This window comes from Aptenodytes patagonicus, chromosome W (genome assembly GCF_965638725.1).
Source record: "Aptenodytes patagonicus chromosome W, bAptPat1.pri.cur, whole genome shotgun sequence".
NCBI lineage: Eukaryota > Metazoa > Chordata > Aves > Sphenisciformes > Spheniscidae > Aptenodytes > Aptenodytes patagonicus.
In genome coordinates this window covers 45,028,580-45,051,134 of record NC_134981.1, presented here as the reverse complement: position 1 = coordinate 45,051,134, position 22,555 = coordinate 45,028,580, and the positions used below count along the sequence as shown (strand labels likewise).

The following is a 22,555-nucleotide window of genomic DNA, read 5'->3' as shown; positions in this document are numbered from 1 at the left end:
TTGCTGTTGACGCTCTTTGTCTGGTAGTCCTTGGAGGTCAGTGCCATGGAGCCCTAATATTTCTTCTTGCAACGCCTCAAATAGTACTCTGTTTCTTGTTCCCCCTCCCTAATACAGCATAACCTGCTGACTTCCTCCTGCAGCTCCTCCACCCGCTGCCTCAGTGACTCCACCAGAGCACACCTTGCACAGGTGGAGCTTCCACCCTCCTCCACCCAGGAGTGTGGGGTACAGACTTTACAGCCCTCCACCTGGACAGCAGCTTCCCTGATAGGAAGCTCTGTCTGGGTGGCTGCCTCCACTCGTCCCAGGCTAGCCTGGCTAGGTAGATGGGCTCCCAGCTGCTGCAGAGCACAGCCCTCACCTAGTCTCTGCCACCATGCTTCTGACAATCTCAAAGTACTGCCTAATAAGCCCTTCTAATTCCCTGGAGGCCTCAAACTGCTGGGGTAGGCTTGCACGGCCAACAGCTAGCTGGGGTGACCATCGGGGCTGCAACCTAAGCCTGCGGGTGAGCAGAGCAGGCAGCAGCCCGATAACTGGTAGAGTGCGCTGCCCTTCTCGCGCGAACTGCCGCACCGCTCCCCTCAGGGGCCGCTCCCTGTTTACACGCCCTGGTCGCTGGCGCTCCCTAGGGGCCGGTTATATGCGGCTTCCCGCGCTTTGAACTGGCCGCGGGGACCGCCGGCACCGCCCAACTCTCGCCCGCCCCTCTCACGAGACCTGTCGCCTGCCAGCCGTCCCTCCACACACACAACCCAAGGGTGCCGGGGGCCCAGAAACCCCCTCAAACACCCCCCGGGGACCTCACAAGCCTCGCATTCTTCTCAGCACGCGGCAACAACTGCTGCTGCCACTGCTAGTGTCGGCTTCCCCTGTTTTGAACCGGCCGCGGGAACCGCCAGCATCCACATCTTTAACATCCATCAGTCTCTTACAAATATTAATTGCAGCAAAGGTTTAGCTTCCTGAGGTGAAACAAACTTGATCTTGCTGGATGAGGAATACTTCAGGTTGCTTGTCGTCAGTGTTTTTCACCATTTACATACAGAGACAAAGTGCTCAATGAAAGCAGAGCCCAAATAGAAAGGGACTGACATTTTAAAACCATGCATTTATATTGCTTGGCACTAGAAACACTTCTAACGAAACTGCGCAAATTGAAGTCCTGCCATCAATTACATGTTCTCAAAGATTTGGGGTTAACTTTTTATTTCTTAAAAGCTTAGACTTCTTGGGTTGATGTTGAGAAGGCTGGATAGATCAGGATGACAGGTCATTCCCTTATTTTAAGGGGGATAATTTTCTTTCTGTTGTGCCAGCAACTGGACCAAGGGGGGGTCTAAGTGCAACAGGAGTGAGGAACACGGGTCAGAGGGCCTGTGCGTCTTTTTACACTCCAGCTGATATAATTCTCATGGAGAGCAGGATCTGGCTTGTATCTTTCTAACTCTTGCCGTTACTCTTTCCCTTTTTCTTAACTATCTGTAGTTTTAATATTTGGGATAATTATATTAGTTGGTAATGTTTTCTCTTTTTAGTGGACTAAATTCATAATAACAACTTCTTATATTTGTAATTGTACTGGTTTTGGCTGGCATAGAGTAAAATTTCTTCATAGTAGCCCGTATGGGGCTATGTTTTGGATTTGTGCTGAAAACAGTGTTGATAACACAGGGATGTTTTCGTTATTGCTGAGCAGTGCTTACACAGAGTCAAGGCCTTTTCTGCTTCTCTCACCGCCCCACCAGCGAGTAGGCTGGGGGTGCACAAGAAGTTGGGAGGGGACACAGCCGGGACAGCTGACCCCAACTGACCAAAGGGATATTCCAGACCATATGACATCACGCTCAGCAATAAAAGCTGGGGGAAGAAGGAGGCGACGTTTGGAGTTATGGGGTTTGTCTTTCCAAGTAACTGTTACGTATGATGGAGCCCTGCTTTCCTGGAGAAGGCTAAACATCTGCCTGCCAATGGGAAATAGTGAATGAGTTCCTTATTTTGCTTTGCTTACGTGCGCAGCTTTTGCTTTCCCTATTAAACTGTCTTTATCTCAACCCACGAGTTTTCTTATTTTTACCCTTCTGATTCTCTCCCCCATCCCACCGGGGGGGAGTCTGCGAGCAGCTGTGTGGTGCTTAGTTGCCAGCCGGGGTTAAACCACAACAGTGATGCTTAAGGATTCTTATTAGAATGTTTTACAGAAGTCCAGGTAGATGACATCCGTAGCTCTTCCCTTGTCCACCGAAGCAGTCACTCCATCACAGAAGGCCACCAGATTAGTCTGGCACGATTTGCCCTTGGTGAAGCCATGTTGGCTGTCTCGAATCACCTCCCTGCTTTCCATATGTTTCGACATGTCAATACTAAAGAAGTAACAAGCAGTTCTTTTTAGATAACATCAGGAAAGAACAAATTATGTAATTACTTAACTATAATATATACAATGCAATCATTATTAAATATAATTTTAAAATCATATTTACCCAGTGTTATTCCATAATGGTATAAGAGGCAATGCAGTTCCTACCTGTGATCTGAGTAGAAAATACCTTTGGTACTTTAAATTCCAGTCCCATGATTAAAACATTTTGAGTCTGTAAAGATGCGTGCATTTAAGGGATGTCATTGGGCAGAAATCATGAGTCCACTGTGCTTGATGAGTTGCTTTTGAGTTCACTCAAGATACATGTTTTTATAGATTTACCTGAAATACGTCTTGTCTCTTCAACTTTGAAGCAAATATCTGTTTTTTTTAAATTATCCTCTCTAAGAGGAGGGCTACATACTAATATCAAGCTGGAACTTTACCAATATACTGTTTTTTTCTTGACAGCTGGAAGATGGACACACTTTATTTGACTACGATGTTGGACTAAATGACATAGTTCAGCTTTTGATACGCTCTGAATCTGAAGCTCCTACCACTTCTGTGACAAATCAGGGTGGAGAGGTCAATCCCTGTGCTGTTTCCAACTGTAAAAACAAAGTCAAAAGAGCAGCAAGTAGCAGATCACCGAATCAGCCATCTACATCAGCTCACTTGTTTCTTATAGATCCTGGCATTGGACTGTACAAGGTATGTGCAAGTTTTGAAAGCAGGGGCCTTATCTTGCATCTATCACTTTAATTTTATTGCTTATACAGGCCTGTATCTTTGAACAGTTTTCTTTCATGACCAGCTTTATGTCAGTGGGACTGAGAGAGTCGAGATTAGTTTGCACCGTACAGATTAAAATAAATCTTAAACTGAGTTAACATCATTTAGTTAGAAGCTAAAATTGGTTGAACACTGGAAAAGGCTGCCCAGAGAGGTGGTGGAGTCTCCATCCTTGGAGATATTCAAAACCTGACTGGACACGGTCCTGGGCAACCTGTTCTAGCTGACCCTGCTTGAGCAGGGAGGTTAGACTAGGTCCAACTAGAAGTCCCTTCCAACCTAAATGATTCTGTGATTCTGTGAACAGATGCAACTGGAATATATTATTAGCTAAGGCATTCTGCTTTCCAAACCTAGTGTACAGATGTGTAACATATTCAGAGACCCTAAGGACCTAAGGAGGTAATTTGTTTAAAATTATTGCAAAGTAACTTAAACAGTGATTATTTCATCACTGATCTATAATTTTCAACATCATCTCTACCACTTCTTTAAAATAGGTTCAAAATTGGCTACCCTTTTATAGAGAGCTTGCTTTAAGGAGAGGAACACTACTATCAGCAAGTTCATATATATGTGTGTCTGTGTATACATAATTATTTCTATAGTTGAAGCTCGAGAACAAAGTAGCAAGTATTGGGGGCCCTGGTGGAATTCACGGTCTTGAGGGATATGGGCCGGACGAAGAGTGAAGTCAAGACACTGAATTTTAGGAGAGCAAACTTTCAGTTGTTTAAGGAATTAGTGGATGGGACCCCCTGGGAAGCTGCCCTCAGGGATAAAGGAGCTGAACAGAGCTGGCAGCTCTTTAAGGACATTTTTCTTAGAGCACAAGAACTATCGATTCCCACGTGTAAGAAATCGAGCAAGGAAGGCAGGAGACCAGCATGGCTGAGTAAGGACCTCCTGGTCAAGCTGAAACACAAGAGGGAAATGCATAGGCAGCGGAAGCAGGGGCATGCATCCTGGGAAGAATATAGAGATGCTGCCCGGGTGTGTAGGGATGGGATCAGGAAAGCTAAGGCACAGCTGGAGCTGAATTTGGCAAGGGATGTGAAGAATAACAAGAAGGGCTTCTACAGGTACATTGGCCAGAAAAGGAAGACAAAAGAAATTGTACCCCCCCTGATAAACAGGACAAGGAATCTGGTGACAGCTGACATGGAGAAGGCAGAGGTGCTCAACAATTTTTTTGCCTCAGTTTTCAATGGTAATCTCTCTTCCCACATCTCTTGAGTCCCTGAATCTCAAGGCAGGCACTGGGGGAAGTCCCACCCATCATAGAAGATCAGGTTCGAGACCACCTGAGGAACCTGAATGTATACAAGTCCATGGGATGCGACGAGATGCATCCCAGGGTCCTGAGGGAATTGGCTGATGTAATTACCAAGCCACTCACCATCATATTTGAAAAGTCGTGGCAGTCAGGTGAAGTCCCAAGTGACTAGAGAAAAGGGAAACATCACGCCCATTTTTAAAAAGGGTAACAAGGAGGACCCTGGGAACTACTGACCAGTCAGCCTCACCTCTGTGCCCAGTAAAATCATGGAGCAGATCCTCCTGGAAGACATGTCGAAACATATGGAAAGCAGGGAGGTGATTCGAGACAGCCAACATGGCTTCACCAAGGGCAAATCGTGCCAGACTAATCTGGTGGCCTTCTGTGATGGAGTGACTGCTTCGGTGGACAAGGGAAGAGCTACGGATGTCATCTACCTGGACTTCTGTAAAACATTCTAATAAGAATCCTTAAGCATCACTGTTGTGGTTTAACCCCGGCTGGCAACTAAGCACCACACAGCTGCTCGCAGACTCCCCCCCGGTGGGATGGGGGAGAGAATCAGAAGGGTAAAAATAAGAAAACTCGTGGGTTGAGATAAAGACAGTTTAATAGGGAAAGCAAAAGCTGCGCACGTAAGCAAAGCAAAATAAGGAACTCATTCACTATTTCCCATTGGCAGGCAGATGTTTAGCCTTCTCCAGGAAAGCAGGGCTCCATCATACGTAACAGTTACTTGGAAAGACAAACCCCATAACTCCAAACGTCGCCTCCTTCTTCCCCCAGCTTTTATTGCTGAGCGTGATGTCATATGGTCTGGAATATCCCTTTGGTCAGTTGGGGTCAGCTGTCCCGGCTGTGTCCCCTCCCAACTTCTTGTGCACCCCCAGCCTACTCGCTGGTGGGGCGGTGAGAGAAGCAGAAAAGGCCTTGACTCTGTGTAAGCACTGCTCAGCAATAACGAAAACATCCCTGTGTTATCAACACTGTTTTCAGCACAAATCCAAAACATAGCCCCATACGGGCTACTATGAAGAAATTTTACTCTATGCCAGCCAAAACCAGTACAATTACAAATATAAGAAGTTGTTATTATGAATTTAGTCCACTAAAAAGAGAAAACATTACCAACTAATATAATTATCCCAAATATTAAAACTACAGATAGTTAAGAAAAAGGGAAAGAGTAACGGCAAGAGTTAGAAAGATACAAGCCAGATCCTGCTCTCCATGAGAATTATATCAGCTGGAGTGTAAAAAGACGCACAGGCCCTCTGACCCGTGTTCCTCACTCCTGTTGCACTTAGACCCCCCCTTGGTCCAGTTGCTGGCACAACAGAAAGAAAATTATCCCCCTTAAAATAAGGGAATGACCTGTCATCCTGATCTATCCAGCCTTCTCAACATCAACCCAAGAAGTCTAAGCTTTTAAGAAATAAAAAGTTAACCCCAAATCTTTGAGAACATGTAATTGATGGCAGGACTTCAATTTGCGCAGTTTCGTTAGAAGTGTTTCTAGTGCCAAGCAATATAAATGCATGGTTTTAAAATGTCAGTCCCTTTCTATTTGGGCTCTGCTTTCATTGAGCACTTTGTCTCTGTATGTAAATGGTGAAAAACACTGACGACAAGCAACCTGAAGTATTCCTCATCCAGCAAGATCAAGTTTGTTTCACCTCAGGAAGCTAAACCTTTGCTGCAATTAATATTTGTAAGAGACTGATGGATGTTAAAGATGTGGATGCTGGCGGTTCCCGCGGCCGGTTCAAAACAGGGGAAGCCGACACTAGCAGTGGCAGCAGCAGTTGTTGCCGCGTGCTGAGAAGAATGCGAGGCTTGTGAGGTCCCCGGGGGGTGTTTGAGGGGGTTTCTGGGCCCCCGGCACCCTTGGGTTGTGTGTGTGGAGGGACGGCTGGCAGGCGACAGGTCTCGTGAGAGGGGCGGGCGAGAGTTGGGCGGTGCCGGCGGTCCCCGCGGCCAGTTCAAAGCGCGGGAAGCCGCATATAACCGGCCCCTAGGGAGCGCCAGCGACCAGGGCGTGTAAACAGGGAGCGGCCCCTGAGGGGAGCGGTGCGGCAGTTCGCGCGAGAAGGGCAGCGCACTCTACCAGTTATCGGGCTGCTGCCTGCTCTGCTCACCCGCAGGCTTAGGTTGCAGCCCCGATGGTCACCCCAGCTAGCTGTTGGCCGTGCAAGCCTACCCCAGCAGTTTGAGGCCTCCAGGGAATTAGAAGGGCTTATTAGGCAGTACTTTGAGATTGTCAGAAGCATGGTGGCAGAGACTAGGTGAGGGCTGTGCTCTGCAGCAGCTGGGAGCCCATCTACCTAGCCAGGCTAGCCTGGGACGAGTGGAGGCAGCCACCCAGACAGAGCTTCCTATCAGGGAAGCTGCTGTCCAGGTGGAGGGCTGTAAAGTCTGTACCCCACACTCCTGGGTGGAGGAGGGTGGAAGCTCCACCTGTGCAAGGTGTGCTCTGGTGGAGTCACTGAGGCAGCGGGTGGAGGAGCTGCAGGAGGAAGTCAGCAGGTTATGCTGTATTAGGGAGGGGGAACAAGAAACAGAGTACTATTTGAGGCGTTGCAAGAAGAAATATTAGGGCTCCATGGCACTGACCTCCAAGGACTACCAGACAAAGAGCGTCAACAGCAAACAGACAGCACCTTGGAGAAGGAGGCGCCATAGAATCATAGAATGGTTTGGGTTGGAAAGGACCTTTAAAGGTCATCTAGTCCAACCCCCCTGCAATGAGGAGGGACATCTTCAACTAGATCAGGTTGCTCAAAGCCCCGTCCAACCTGACCTTGAATGTTTCCAGGGATGGGGCATCTACAACCTCTCTGGGCAACCCGTTCCAGTGTTTCACCAATGGTCTCTGGTAACTCGTGGCAGCAGGATATCACTTCCCCCTCCATTTCCTCATATGTACCAACCAGCAACAGATACAAAGTCTTGGCAGTGGATGAAGCCAATGAGCAAGACTCACAGGGAGAAACCACACCAGTTGCACACACTAAAAGCCGCAAAAGGAAGCGGCGAGTGCTAGTAGTGGGCGACTCTCTGCTGAGAGGCACCGAGGCACCCATCTGTCGGGAAGTTTGCTGCTTGCCAGGAGCCAAGATCTGGGATGTCACAGAGAGACTGCCACAACTGGTTGAAAGTGCAGACTACTATCCCCTACTTCTTTTCCATGTGGGCACCAATGACGCAGTAAAGCATAGCCTGGGCAAGATCAAGCAGGACTTCAGAGCCCTGGGGGCACAAGTGAAGGGGACAGGGGCCCAAGTGATCATAGAATCATTAATCATAGAATCATTAAGGTTGGAAAAGACCTCTAAGATCATCGAGTCCAACCGTCAACCCAACACCACCATGCCCACTAAACCATGTCCCTAAGCGCCTCATCTACACGTCTTTTAAATACCTCCAGGGATGGGGACTCAACCACTTCCCTGGGCAGCCTGTTCCAATGTTTAACCACTCTTTCAGTAAAGAAATTTTTCCTCACGTCCAATCTAAACCTCCCCTGGCGCAACTTGAGGCCATTGATCTTCTCCTCTGTCTTGCGAGTCAGGGATAGGGGTACGAGCAGAAGTCGACGCATCATGCAGATCAACACCTGGCTTGGTGGCTGGTGTCGTCACCAGGGCTTTGGCTTCTATGATCACGGGACATTCTTCGATAAATACGGCCTATTGGGGAGAGATGGGATCCACCTATCTAGAAGAGGAAGGAGAATTTTTGCTGGCAGATTGGCTGACTTAGTGAATCGCACTTTAAACTAAGGAACTTGGGGGGTAGGGTTCAAAGCCGTGACACTTGTGTACTCACAAGCAACAGGGGGGGATGAGCACACCTACTGGAGTAGTGAGGAATGCCCCCCAACCCTCCAAAAAGGTTCCGCCAAAAAGGTGAGACAGTTGACAGTCCAACTGAAGTGTCTCTATACCAATGCACGCAGCATGGGTAACAAACAGGAGGAGCTGGAAGCCACTATGCAGCTGGAAACCTATGATCTTGTCTCTATCACTGAAACTCGGTGGGATGAATCACACGACTGGAGCACTGCAATCAATGGCTATAAACTGTTGAGGAGGGACAGGCAAGGAAGGAAAGGTGGGAGGGGTTGCCCTCTACGTAAAAAAAATGGATTGATTGCACAGAGCTGTCTTTGAAAAACAGCAGTACACAGGTTGAGAGCTTCATGGCTTCACCAAGGGCAAATCGTGCCAGACTAATCTGGTGGCCTTCTATGATGGAGTGACTGCATCGGTGGACAAGGGAAGAGCTATGGATGTCATCTACATGGACTTCTGTAAGGCCTTTGACACGGTCCCCCACAACATCCTTGTCGCTAAATTGGAGAGATATGGGTTCGATGGATGGACTGTTAGATGGATAAAGAACTGGCTGGATGGTCACATCCAGAGAGTTACAATCAATGGCTCAATGTCCAAATGGAAACCGGTAACAAGTGGTGTTCCTCAGGGGTCCGTATTGGGACCAATACTGTTGAATATCTTCATCAATGACATAGACATTGGGATTGCGTGCACCCTCAGCAAGTTTGCAGATGACACCAAGCTGAGTGGTGCTTGAGGAAGGGATGCCATCCAGAGGGACCTTGACAGGCTTGAGGAGTGGGCCCATGCGAACCTCATGAAGTTCAACAGGGCCAAGTGCAAGGTCCCGCACCTGGGTCGGGGCAATCCCCAGCATCAGTACAGACTGGGGGATGAATGGATTGAGAGCAGCTCTGAGGAGAAGGACTTGGGGATACTGGTGGATGAAAAATTGGACATGAGCCGGCAACGTGTGCTTGCAGCCCAGAAAGCCAATCGTATCCTGGGCTGCATCAAAAGAAGCGTGGCCAGCAGGTCGAGGGAGGTGATTCTCCCCCTCTACTCCGCTCTCGTGAGACCCCACCTGGAGTACTGCGTCCAGCTCTGGGGTCCCCAGCACAAGAAAGACACGGACCTGTTAGAGCGGGTCCAGAGGAGGGCCACGAAAATGATCAGAGGGCTGGAACACCTCTGCTATGAGGAAAGGCTGAGAGAGATGGGGTTGTTCAGCCTGGAGAAGAGAAGGCTCCGGGGAGACCTTATTGCGGCCTTTCAATATTGTCCTGGTTTTGGCTGGGATAGAGTTAATTTTCTTCCTAGTAGCTGGTACAGTGCTGTGGTTTGGATTTAGGATGAGAACAATGTTGATAACACACTGATGGTTTAGTTGTTGCTAAGCAGCGCTTACACTAGTCAAGGACTTTTCAGCTTCCCATGCTCTACCGACTGAGAAGGCTGGAGGTGCCCAAGAAGCTGGGAGGGGGCACAGCCAGGACAGCTGACCCAAACTGGCCAAAGGGCTATTCCATACCATGGGACGTCATGCTCAGTACATAAACTGGGGAAAGCTGGCTGGGGGGGCCGCTGCTTGGGGACAGGCTGGGCATCGGTCAGCGGGTGGTGAGCAATTGCATTGTGCATCACTTGCTTTGTATATTCTATTATTATTAATATTATTATTATTACTATTTTACTTTATTTTATTTCAATTATTAAACTGTTCTTATCTCAACCCACGAGTTTTCTCACTTTTACTCTTCCGATTCTCTCCCCCATCCCACCGAGGCGGGGGGAGTGAGCGAGCGGCTGTGTGGTGCTCAGTTGCCGGCTGAGGTTAAACCACGACAGACCTGTTAGAGTGTGTCCAGAGGAGGGCCACGAAAATGATCAGAGGGCTGGAACACCTCTCCTATGAGGAAAGGCTGAGAGAGATGAGGTTGTTCAGCCTGGAGAAGAGAAGGCTCCGGGGAGACCTTATTGCGGCCTTTCAATACTTAAAGGGGGCTTCTAAGACAGATGGAGAGAGACTTTTCACCAGGGCCTGTAGTGACAGGACAAGGGGCAGCGGTTTTAAACTGAAGGAGGGTAGATTTGGATTGGACATAAGGAAGAAATGCTTTACGATGAGGGTGGTGAGACACTGGAACGGGTTGCCCAGAGAAGTTGTGGATGCCCCATCATTGGAAGTGTTCAAGGTCAGGCTGGATGGGGCTTTGAGCAACCTGATCTAGTGAAAGATGTCCCTGCCCATGGCAGGGGGGTTGGAACTAGATGATCTTTAAAGGTGCCTTCCAACCAAAACCATCCTATGATTCTCTGTTAATATTAGAATCTGGTTTTTGCAAGAAATCCCAGCAGCAAGGAGAATGGGAGAACTAGGGGGAATCAATCATGAATGCCAAATAGAAAACAATAGGACAAGAATCTATTTTTGACTGCACAATGGATCTAGAGAGAAATGCTTTTTGATAGAGCAGCCTATATGTGAGTTGGAACATCTGTCATAAGTAGCATTGCTTGAGGATATAGTGGGTCTCCTGGAACTGTGAACACATTAAGAGAGCACGTCTTAACCACTACCATTCATGTAAAGATGATAATTTCCCTCGTATAGTCAGCCCCTGAATTCCCTTTTATTTAATTTTCAATTTGGTGAGAGCTGAGATAACTGTACTTCAGGAAATGGATCTGGTACAAATGTGTTTTAAAGCTTAACATTGCATATAGTGCTCCAGATATGGTTCGTATTTATGTTTAAAGCTCCTAGAATCCTAAAATGTTCCCTTCAGCTACTGTATCCCAAGCCTTGATTCATCCAGTTTTGCCTTAGAATCATAGAATCATTTGGGTTGGAAAGGACCCATGCAACGCTACAGGCTTGGGGAAGAGTGGCTGGAAAGCCGCCTGTCAGAAAAGGACCTGGGGGTGCTGGTCGACAGCCGGCTGAACATGAGCCGGCAGTGTGCCCAGGCGGCCAAGAAGGCCAATGGCATCCTGGCCTGTATCAGAAATAGTGTGGCCAGCAGGAGTAGGGAAGTGATCGTGCCCCTGTACTCGGCCCTGGTGAGGCCGCACCTCGACTACTGTGTTCAGTTTTGGGCCCCTCACTACAAGAAGGACGTTGAGGTGCTGGAGCGTGTCCAGAGAAGGGCAACGAGGCTGGTGAGGGGTCTGGAGCACAAGTCTTATGAGGAGCGGCTGAGGGAAGTGGGACTGTTTAGCCTGGAGAAGAGGAGGCTGAGGGGAGACCTTATCACGCTCTACAACTACCTGAAAGGAGGTTGTAGCGAGGTGGGTGTTGGTCTCTTCTCCCAAGTAACTAGCGATAGGACGAGAGGAAATGGCCTCAAGTTGCGCCAGGGGAGGTTTAGATTGGACATGAGGAAAAATTTCTTTCCTGAAAGAGTGGTTAAACATTGGAACAGGCTGCCCAGGGAAGTGGTTGAGTCCCCATCCCTGGAGGTATTTAAAAGACGAGTAGATGAGGCGCTTAGGGACATGGTTTAGTGGGCATGGTGGTGTTGGGTTGACGGTTGGACTCGATGATCTTAGAGGTCTTTTCCAACCTTAATGATTCTATGATTCTATGACCCTTAAGATCATCGAGTCCAACCATTAACCTAACACTGCCAAGTCCACCACTAAGCCATGTCCCCAAGCGCCACGTCTACACGTCTTTTAAATACCTCCAGGGATGGGGACTCAACCACTTCCCTGGGCAGCCTTTTCCAATGCTTGACAACCCTTTCGGTGAAGACATTTTTCCTAATATCCAATCTAAACCTCCCCTGGCGCAACTTGAGGCCATTCCCTCTCGTTACTTGGGAGAAGAGACCGACACCCACCTCGCTACAACCTCCTTTCAGGTAGTTGTAGAGAGCGAAAAGGTCTCCCCTCAGCCTCCTTTTCTCCAGACTAAACAGTCCCAGTTCCCTCAGCCGCTCCTCATAAGACTTGTGCTCCAGACCCTTCACCAGCTTCGTTGCTCTTCTTTGGACACGCTCCAGCACCTCAATGTCCTTCTTGTAGTGAGGGGCCCAAAACTGAACACAGTAGTCGAGGTGCGGCCCCACCAGTGCCGAGTACAGGGGCACGATCACTTCTCGAGTCCTGCTGGCCACACTATTTCTGATACAGGCCAGGATGCCATTGGCCTTCTTGGCCACCCGGGCACACTGCCGGCTCATATTCAGCCAGCTGTTGACCAACACCCCCAGGCCCAGGTCCTTTTCCGCCAGGCAGCTTTCCAGCCACTCTTCCCCAAGCCTGTAGCGTTGCATGGCATTGTTGTGACCCAAGTGCAGGACCCGGCACTTGGCCTTGTTGAATCTCATACAGTTGGCCTCGGCCCATCGATCCAGCCTGTCCAGGTCCCTCTGTAGAGCTTTTCTGTCCTCAAGCAGATCAACACTCCCGCCCAACTTGGTGCCGTCTGCAGACTTACTGAGGGTGCACTCGATCCCCTCATCCAGATCATTGATAAAGATATCAAACAGAACTGGCCCCAATACTGAGCCCTGGGGAACACCGCTCGTGACTGGCCGCCAACTGGATTGAACTCCATTCACCACAACTCTCTGGGCCCGGCCGGCCAGCCAGGTTTTTACCCAGCGAACAGTACACCTGTCCAAGCCATGAGCAGCCAGTTCCTCCAGGAGAATGCTGTGGGAAACGGTGTCAAAGGCTTTACTGAAGTCCAGGTAAACACCATCCACAGCCTTTCCCTCGTCCACTAAGCGGGTCACCTTGTCATAGAAGGAGATCAGGTTAGTCAAGCAGGACCTGCCTTTCATAAACCCATGCTGACTGGGCTTGATCACCTGGTTGTCCTGTACGTGCCGTGTGATGGCACTCAAGATGATCTGCTCCATAACCTTCCCCGGCACCGAGGTCAGGTGCTCTTCAGTGTTGAAAGCATAAGCAAAAACTGTTTAGCCATTTAGCTTGTGGACACTTGTCATGGGCCAATATAGCCTACCTAAAGGCTTTTGACGTTTCCTAAACCTGTGTGTGTTAGGGGTTGCTGAATCTGGTAGTCCAATGGAGGCGAGGCTGCCGCAGCTCCATACCCCCAGGTCCAACCAGTAGTGAGACTGAGCCTGTATTCCCAGTAGGCCTCACACATATACAACATGCATACATGCACACACGGCTGGTCACACAGATCAACACAGGCAGAAACACTCAGCATTCACACAAACCCAACCAACACCAATGGCCTCGTCCTGTTCCCCTCTCTGACTGATCAGGATGAAGGTCTGTTAGTAGGAAATACATACATATATGCCATGTGGATCCCTCCAGTAGCTGGGCTTAGGCACTCCGTCTACGCAGTAGCTGGCCCCTGGATCCCTGGTCTCCCCAGTTGCTGGTACCTGGACATATGAGCCCCCGAGGCCCGTAGCCCTACTCCAGCTGCTGGTACAGACCTCCCTTAACACACACCAACACAGATACATGTGCTGTGGATCCCTCCAATAACTGGGCATAGACACTCAGTCCATCCAGTAGCTGCATCCTCGCTCTCCCCAGTTGCCTCACGCACAGACACGTGTATAAAGGGGTCTCTTAGTCAACCCCCAGACCCTATGGTCTCTCCAGCAGTTGGCCTGAACACCCTGGTCCTTCCAGTAGCCAACTCCTCCGGTTGTCTCATCCCCAGGGGCACACATGCATACCTGGCTCCCAAGCCACTTAACCCACTTGCCAGCTAGTTAGGTGGTCACGCGCCAACATGCGTGCCCTCACTCGCTCCAGTTGCTGGCACCCCAGACACATGGGCCCTATGACCCGTGGTCTGACTCTAGTTGCTAGCATTTAGGCCTCCATGCACATATGTACACACAGAATAGAGAGTTCCCTCATCCAGGAAAAGAGTTAAAATGGATTTTAATGAGAAGACAGGACAGACTGTGCTGATCAGGTGCAGGGTATGGCCAGACAAGTGTACTGACCGACCATCTGTTTACCTGTGACCGGCCCCTTTTATCCCTCTGTTTTCCCGTGCTTGTTTTTCCCCAAACCACCTAGATCCCTCCCTTCCCCTGCCTTTGCTTCCTCCCCTAAGCATCCCATAATGTCTTGTGTGATCCCAAAATGCTCTTCCCCTGCATCCCATAATGTGTCCCATATTCCCTAGGTAGTACCCCCCTACCCCCCACCCCCCCTGGTCTGTGAGGTGATCCAGAGAGCCTCTCCCATTGACTCATCTTAGAATCATAGAATCATTTAGGTTGGAAAAGACCCTTAAGATCATCGAGTCCAACCGTCACCATCTTGACACCGTCTTGATGGGTGTCACCCCTGGACAATGACAATGGGGCTGAGGCTCTCCTGGGACAGCCCTGGGAGGAGCCGGGGCAGGGTGTCCCTTACTCTGACTGTGTTATTGGGGTTCCCCTGCCTGCCATTGTGCCTCTGTGCTCCCTCCTGTGTGTGTGGAGATGAGCCTTTGATGCGCTGATGGCTCTCCTGCGATAGGCCTGGGCAGATTATTCTTCAGGTTTCCCCACCTACTATTGTTCCTCTGGAGACGAGCTTTTTATATCACATAACCTAACAGGGTGCTCTTTTCTTCCAAGAATGACTGTTACATTCATAAAAGCTAGTTTAAAATTTTCACTTAACTTTCTGAGTTGTAAAAGCTGTTTGGAGGTATGTCCAAATACATAGCCTAGGTGACTAGACCTGTGGCGTTCAAATTGATGTTGGGATCATGCTCTGTTTATATACTATAGGTGGATACTGACAACTTTTTGATTTGGTTTTCTGGTGATATTCTTTATTGCAGCTCTGTTACTCTAGGATTCCTCTGAAGCACCCTTGAAAGGAACAGAAATATAGCTTATAGCTCTTGGCCAGGTAAATGCATTGGCCAAGTGCTATACTTCTGTACAAGACAGTTACTTGATGCAACTTTTGACCGGAGGAAAGCCTTCATTGAGCATGTTCAACAGGGAACTCTCCTGCTGTCTGCTCAAGGAATCAAAAATCCTGAACTCCTTAACTTCTGGAAAAGGTTAGATGGAAGAGACAACCCCAGCAACCTTCTTGCATGGCAGGAAGAGCAAGTTCTGTACATAAATCATGAGATTGAGTATAGTAGAAATTCTAAAAGCTCCACTGAACTTCACTTATGTGGGCACCCAATGGGGAGTTCTAGGTTCCCTTAATTTATTCAAAATAACGTTCTTTATGGTGGGTTTAGTGTGGATAACTTCTATAAAGGACCCTTAACCAAAGTTTTCTTGTTCAACTTGAAGCTATCTATCCTTATGTCTTTTCTGTTCAAGAACTCTGTTTTAGGGAGCATGTAAAGCCTGGGCAGATTAAGATTTGCCATCACCTATTCTTCTCAAGTTTAAAAACAAACAAAACCCCCTCTACTACACTCTCTATGTAGTTTCATCTTAATTGTTAGGTTGTTAGTTATTATAGTAGAGAGTGTGTGTGTGTGTGTGGCGGTGGGGTTCAGAAGAAGACCAAAGGAGCTTCTCTGGGCTCCTGTTCCAGTATTTGAACACCCTCATGGTTAAAACAAACAAACAAACAAACAAACAAACAAACAAACAAACTCCTAATATCTAATCAGAATTTCCCATGTTCCAACACGTGTCCGTTGCCTCCCATCCTATCACTGTGCACCTCCGAGAAGAGTCTGGCTCCGTTTTCTCTGTATCCTCTGGTCAGGTAGTTGCAGACAGAAATAATGTCTCCTGGCACCTTCTCTTCTGAAGGCTGAACAAACCCAGCTCTCAGCCTCTCGTTGCATGTCATGTGCTCCAGCCCCCTGACCATCTTGGTGGCCCTCTGCTGGGCTTGCCCTTGACAATTTGAAACATTATGAGCTATTTTACTGTCACATTACCTCTGCTTTCCTTTGAAACGTTTAGAGGAGCTATACCCTTATTTTCACTGCAACAGAAGCTTAGTATCAGTCTTCATAAGAAACAAGACATTAACAATACCTAAACTTAAAGCTGTAGCAGTATGCAGTTCAGGATAATATTCAGTTACCATGGAAGTTTGCTTAAGTGAGTCATGCAAAAATGCTTCCAAGATTTCAGCCCAAACCACTACTGCAAACTCATTGGTAAGAATACAGAACAAATTATCACCAAATAAATTAACCAGCATACATTCAGAAGCGAAAGAAAAATATTATGTGCAAGTATACAGCATAGATATTTACAGGAAAGAGACCCAATAGACTCCCATCTTATTTCTTAGGAAAGAGAACCTTGAAATGAGAAGGGCCTGAGGGGTAAGAGGAAAGACAATAAATACTTAAGTAGCTCATATTACTAACATGCAAAGAGCCATACAATAAAGAAATTAAAGAAACATCAATAAACTCCAAAAGATGTCAGAATAGAAAACAAAACTAAGAAAGGCAAGCAACATATAAGGTCATATGTTGTAAAGATGATGCTGGACTGCCATCTAATCTGAGGAAGGCCTTCCTTGCACAAAAGAAAAAAATAAGGTGCAAGCAAGAATAAAAAAATATATAGCCCACCTCCACCACACAACGGAGTACAGTACAGACACCCCAAGTTAGTGCTGGAAATAGAACAATATAGTTGTATTAGTGCAATGTAGTTTCCAGCAGAGTTAAGTAGCTCTGGCAGCGATGCTAATTAGCCAATGAACAATGCTACTGTAGTCCAGCTATACTTCTCCCAGAACTAATTCCTGATACCATGTCATTATAATTATTCTTTGGTGCCCATATATATGAGTGGGAACTAGCCCATTTGGAAAGTGCTACAGAGCAAAATACTTTGGAAGACTACTAAATATAGATATCAGTCTCAAACTTCAGCTAACATTTTTTTATTTCTTCTTTTTAGAAATACTTTGAAGTATTTATTCTCTTCCCAAGTTGCTTGATTACTACTGTCTGGGCTGGACAGGAATGAAAATATTCAAATCATGCAAGAAAAGGCAAATATTTTAATGTCCTTAGTTTTTGCTAAGGAAAAAATAGTTGATAAAAATATTTGCGCTAATATGCCTTAATTTGCAGGCACAGCAAGTGACAAGCAAAATTTCAAAGCACCTAGGAGCTTAATCCTTGATTGTCTAGACTAGGAGTCCAATGTATGCAATATTTTCTATGCAAGTTATTGGACTGATGTATAACCACCTAATGGAGATACAGAAGGTACCGCCATTTCATTCGGCAATCATGATGATACGTATACCATCATGACTATCAGAAAAATTTCTTCATTGCCATACTACATATGTCAAAGCTGCTGATGTTGTGTATTTTGTCAAGCAGTAAACTTGCTGTCAAAGCACACCTCAAAGTGTATCCCTGGAGGACCAATTCAGTAACAAAGACCAAAAGAGCCAGATAACTAGCTCCCTAATAGATAGACTAAAACAACAGCAAAATTGGCCAGACTAAACTTATCTGCTATAGGGGAGCACCTATTTAACCACTAAGCAAGTTTGCAGAGCACAGCTAAGAGACTTGGCAGCTGGCACAGCAGGGGGCACAAAGGAGGCCCAGAAACTGCTCCAGAGAGAGTACAGGGACTGCTTAAAGCTGTGTGACAATGGCAGTGATGTGCCACAGGGCTCGGTCCCCAGCACTGGGTGGAGCAAGTACCCCTGGTATGGCAGAGAGCTTAACTCCGACACAGAGCCCTGGAGGGAGGATGCAGCTGCCCAGGTCTGGTGCTGCAGGGAGTGCCTGGGGCCTCTCCCTGGGACTGGGGGTGATGGTGGCATCACCTGTGAGAGACATGCTCTGGTCGAGGCACTGAGTCAGCAGGTGAAGGAGCTATGGGAGGAGGGGAGCAGGCTGTGTAGCATCGAGGAGGATGAGCAGGAGATGGACAGAGTCTTCACAGAGACTCTATAGAGGCGAGAGCCTGAGCCACATGATGCAAGGAAGGAGGGATGGCTAGTGGTTATGCTTGAATGAGAGCAGGATAGATGCGCCCAAGTGTGTGCGTGTGTGTGAGGGGGGGAGCTGGAAGCTTGTGACTTCTGGCAGCAGGAGAAAGGCTCCTTCTCTACCTGCAGATCTGAATTTACAGAACCGGTAAGAGTACCTTGGTAGCCAAAGAGGAGAAACCAGCTCTGAGGGAGGCTTCAGAGCCAGCTGGGCCCGAACTGTTGTGGTAGGTTGACCTTGGCTGGCTGCCAGATGCCCACCCAGCCGCTCTCTCACTCCCCCTCCTCAACAGGACAGGGGGAGAAAATAAGATGAAAAAGCTTGTGGGTCGAGATAAAGACAGGGAGATCACTTACCAATTACCGTCACGGGCAAAACAGACTCGACTTGGGGAAAAATTAAATTTAATTTTCTTGCCAATTAAAATAGAGTTGGATGGTGAGAAGCAAAGACAAAAATTAAAACAACATCTTTCCCCCACCCCACCCAGGCTCAGCTTCACTCCTTCATTCCTGACTCCTCTACACCCACCTCCCCACCCCCCTGAGCAGTGCAGGGATATGGGGATTTGGGGGTTGCGGTCAGTTAATAACACTTTGTCTCTGCCACTCCTTCCTCCTCACACTTCTCCCCTGCTCCAATGTGGCTCCTCTCCACGGGCTGCAGGGAAATACCTGCTCCACTGTGGTCTCTTCCATGGGCTGCACTGGAATATCTGCTCCAGCACCTGGAGCACCTCCTCCCCCTCCTTCTCTGCCCTTGGTGTTCACAGGGATGTTTCTCACACTTTTTTCCCTCACTCCTCTCTTTGCCATGTGGCGTTTTGCCCTTTCTTAAATATGCTTTCATAGAGGCACCAGCAGCTTCACTGATTGGCTCAGCTCTGGCCTGCGGTGGGTCCGTTGCGGAGCCAGCTGGAACCGTCTGTGTCTGGCACAGGGCACCCCCTGGTCTCTTCTCACAGAAGCCACCCCTGCAGTCCCACCCCTGGCTACCAAAACCTTGCCACGGTACACCCAATAGAACTGTGCATTAGCACCAAGAGGGAACATTGGGTGACTGCAGTTGGAGTCTCCCTTCTGCAGGAGACCCGTCTGCTGACCAAACATAGGATCATAGAATAATTCAGGTTGGAAGGGACCTCAGAAGGACCCTAGTCCAACATCCTGCTCAAAGCAGGGTCAACACTGAATTCAGACCAGGTTGCTCAGGGCTTTATCCAGTCAGGTCTTGAAAACATCCAAAGACAGAGATTGCACAACCCCTCTGGGCAACCTGCTCTACTGCTTGATTGACTTCACTGTGAAAAAGTTTTCTCCTTATATTCAGTCAGAGCCTCTCTTGTTTCAGCTTATGCCCATTGCCTCTCATCCTCCCATCATGCACCACTATGAAGAGCCTGGTTCTGTCTTCTTGTAGGAAAGGATCTGTCACGGGAGGTTTGTTGCTTGCTGGAGGCCCGGATACAGGATACTACAGAGAGGCTGCCAAGGCTTGTCCAGTCCTTTGACCTATTACCCCTTACTGCTCATTTGCGTGGATGCTGGTAACACTGCAAAAAAGAGACCTAGAGCAAATCACAAGTGACAACAGAGGTCTGGGAACAAGGGTGAAGCACATGGGAGCCCAGGTGTTCTCAATACTGCAGGTGAAGGGAAAAGGCTCTGGTAGGAGCAGGTGCATCCTATAGGTTAACACCTGGCTGCACAGCTAGTGTCCATGGGATCCTAATTGATTGATGAGGACTGCTGAGAAGGAACAAGAACCACCTGACAAAGTGGGGCATCTTTGCCAACTTGGGGAGGAGGACTTTGAACTAGGTCTGACAGGTCATGATGACCAAAGCCTGAAGAGAAATAAAGGAACAGGGGCATGGAGAAAGTACCCAGGGGACAGGTAGGCCCTCACTTTCCCTGTGAAAGCAGCACAAGTGGGAGCCCATCTCAAGTGCCTGCACATAAATGCATGCAGCACGGAGGGGGGGGACACACGACAAAACCAAGAGAAATCAATATTCTGGGCACGGTTGCAGGGCTCTGTTCTCATTGGGATTACAGAGATGTGGAGGATAGGTCACATAAATGAAGTGAAGCCATGGATGGATGAAACTCTTCAGAAAGGACAGGCTGGACAAGAGGCAGGGAGGGGTTGTGCTCTGTGCAAAGGAGTAGCTCAAACACACACACAGCTTTGCCCTGGAGCAGGGGAGGAGCCAGTCAAGAGAATGTGGGTACAAATCGGAGAACAGACCAACACAGGTGATGCCTGGGTGTACTGGTTTTGGCTGGGATAGAATTAAATTTCTTCATAGTAGCCCGTATGGGGCTATGTTTTGGATTTGTGCTGAAAACAGTGTTGATAACACAGGGATGTTTTCGTTATTGCTGAGCAGTGCTTACACAGAGTCAAGGCCTTTTCTGCTCCTCACACCGCCCCACCAGCCAGTAGGCTGGGGGTGCACAAGAAGTTGGGAGGGGACACAGCCAGGACAGCTGACCCCAACTGACCAAAGGGATATTCCATACCATATGACGTCATTGCTCAGCAATAAAAGCTGGGGAAAGGAGAAGGAAGGGGGGGACATTCGGAGTTATGGGGTATATCTTCCCAAGTAACTGTTACGCGTGATGGAGCCCTGCTTTCCTGGAGATGGCTAAACACCTGCCTGCCGATGGGAAGTAGTGAGTGAATTCCTTATTTTGCTTTTTGCTTGCGCACACAGTTTTTGCTTTACCTATTAAACTGTCTTTATCTCAACCCATGAGTTTTCTCACTTTTACCCTTCCGATTCTCCCCCCATCCCACTGGGTGGGGAGTGAGCAAGCGGCTGTGTGGTGCTTAGTTGCCAGCCGGTGTTAAACCACGACACTGGGGAGATGTCTGCTATAGACCACCTGATCAAGAGGAAGTAGAGGAAGCCTTCTTTACGCAACTGGAAAAAGCCCACACGATCACAGGCCCTGGTACTCATGAGGGACTTCGACCACACCAATATCTGATGGAAAGGCAACATGAAAGGACAAAAAACGATCCAGGAATTTTTTGGAGTGTGTTGAATACAAGCTCTTGATGGAGATAACAAGCCAACTAGGGGAAGATGTTGGACCTGTCACCCACAAACAAAGAACAGGTTGGGGACATAAAGGTCAATGGCACTCTTGGCAGCAGCCACGATGAGGATGAAGTTGAAGATCCTGAAAGAAGTGAGCAAGACACATAGCAAAATTACAGCCCTGGACTTCAGGAGAGCAGATTTTGGCTTGTTAAAGGACCTGCTTGGCAGGATACTATGAGAGACTGTCCTAAAGGGCAAAGGGCCTCCTGAGAGGGCTGGTTGATCCTCAGAAAGACAACCTCCTCAAAGCACAAGAATAATCCACTCAGACATGCAGGAAGTCAAGCAAGCATGGCAGAAGGCCAGCATAGATGAACAGGGGATTCCTGACTGAGCTCAAAGACAAAAAGGAAGTACACAGAAGGTGGGAGCAGGGAATGGCTACCCAGGAGGAATATGGAGACGCATGCAAGGATTTAGTTAGGAAAGCCAAAGCTTGGCTGGAGTTGGAACTAGCAAGAAATGTAAAGGGCAACAAGAAGGGCTTCTATAAGTACAGCATCAGCAAAAGAAAGGCTAAGGAAAACATGTGCCCACTGCTCACCGGAGCACGGAATCTAATAGCTAAGGACATCAAAAAGACTAAGGAACTCAGTGCCTTCCTTGCCTCAGTTTTTTACAGGTAAGGTTGGCCCTCAGGTCTCCCAGATCCCTGAGCCTAGTGGCAGACTCTGGGGCAGGGAAGTATTACTCACAGTAGAGGAAGACTGAGTTAGGGAGCACTTCAGCCAACTGGACATACACAAGTCCATGGAACCAGACGAGATGACCCTGAGGGTTCCTGATGACTGGAAAAAAGGCAAACATCACACCCATCTTCAAGAAGGAGAATCCAAGGAGATAAAAGACTGGTCAAACTCGCCTCAGAATCTGGGAAGGTTGGGGAGCAAATCCTCCTGGAAGCCATGTCCAGGCACACAAAGGAACTGGGCTTGCTCCAGTATGCCCATGTCTTTCTTGTACTGGGGAGACCAAAAGTGGACACTACTCCAGATAAGGTCTCACAAGTGCCAAGACAAGAGAGGGAAAGGATCACTTCCCTGGAACTGCTGGCTGCACTAATACAGCTCAGGATGCTGTTGGCCTCCTTTGCTGCAAGGGCACACTGTTGGCTCATGTTCAACTTGTCCACCAGGACCCCCAGGTCCTTTTCTGCAGAGCTGCTTCCTAGGCAGTCAGCCTCCGGCCTGTACTGTTGCACAGGGTTATTCCAGCCCAGGTGCAGGACTTGGCATTTGTTTTTGTTGAACTT

General features: G+C 48.3%; 1 protein-coding gene across 3 annotated transcripts in view; it reads left to right on the top strand.

Annotated features, from left to right (window-relative positions):
- LOC143172009 (E3 ubiquitin-protein ligase UHRF2-like) overlaps positions 1 to 22,555 on the top strand; it is a 148,342-nt gene that overhangs the window by 39,606 nt on the left and 86,181 nt on the right. For all 3 annotated transcript variants that reach the window (XM_076361220.1, XM_076361221.1, XM_076361219.1), the window contains exon 2: positions 2,837 to 3,079. In XM_076361220.1, the coding sequence (XP_076217335.1) occupies positions 2,837 to 3,079 (243 nt within the window). The remainder of the gene's footprint in view (positions 1 to 2,836; positions 3,080 to 22,555) is intronic.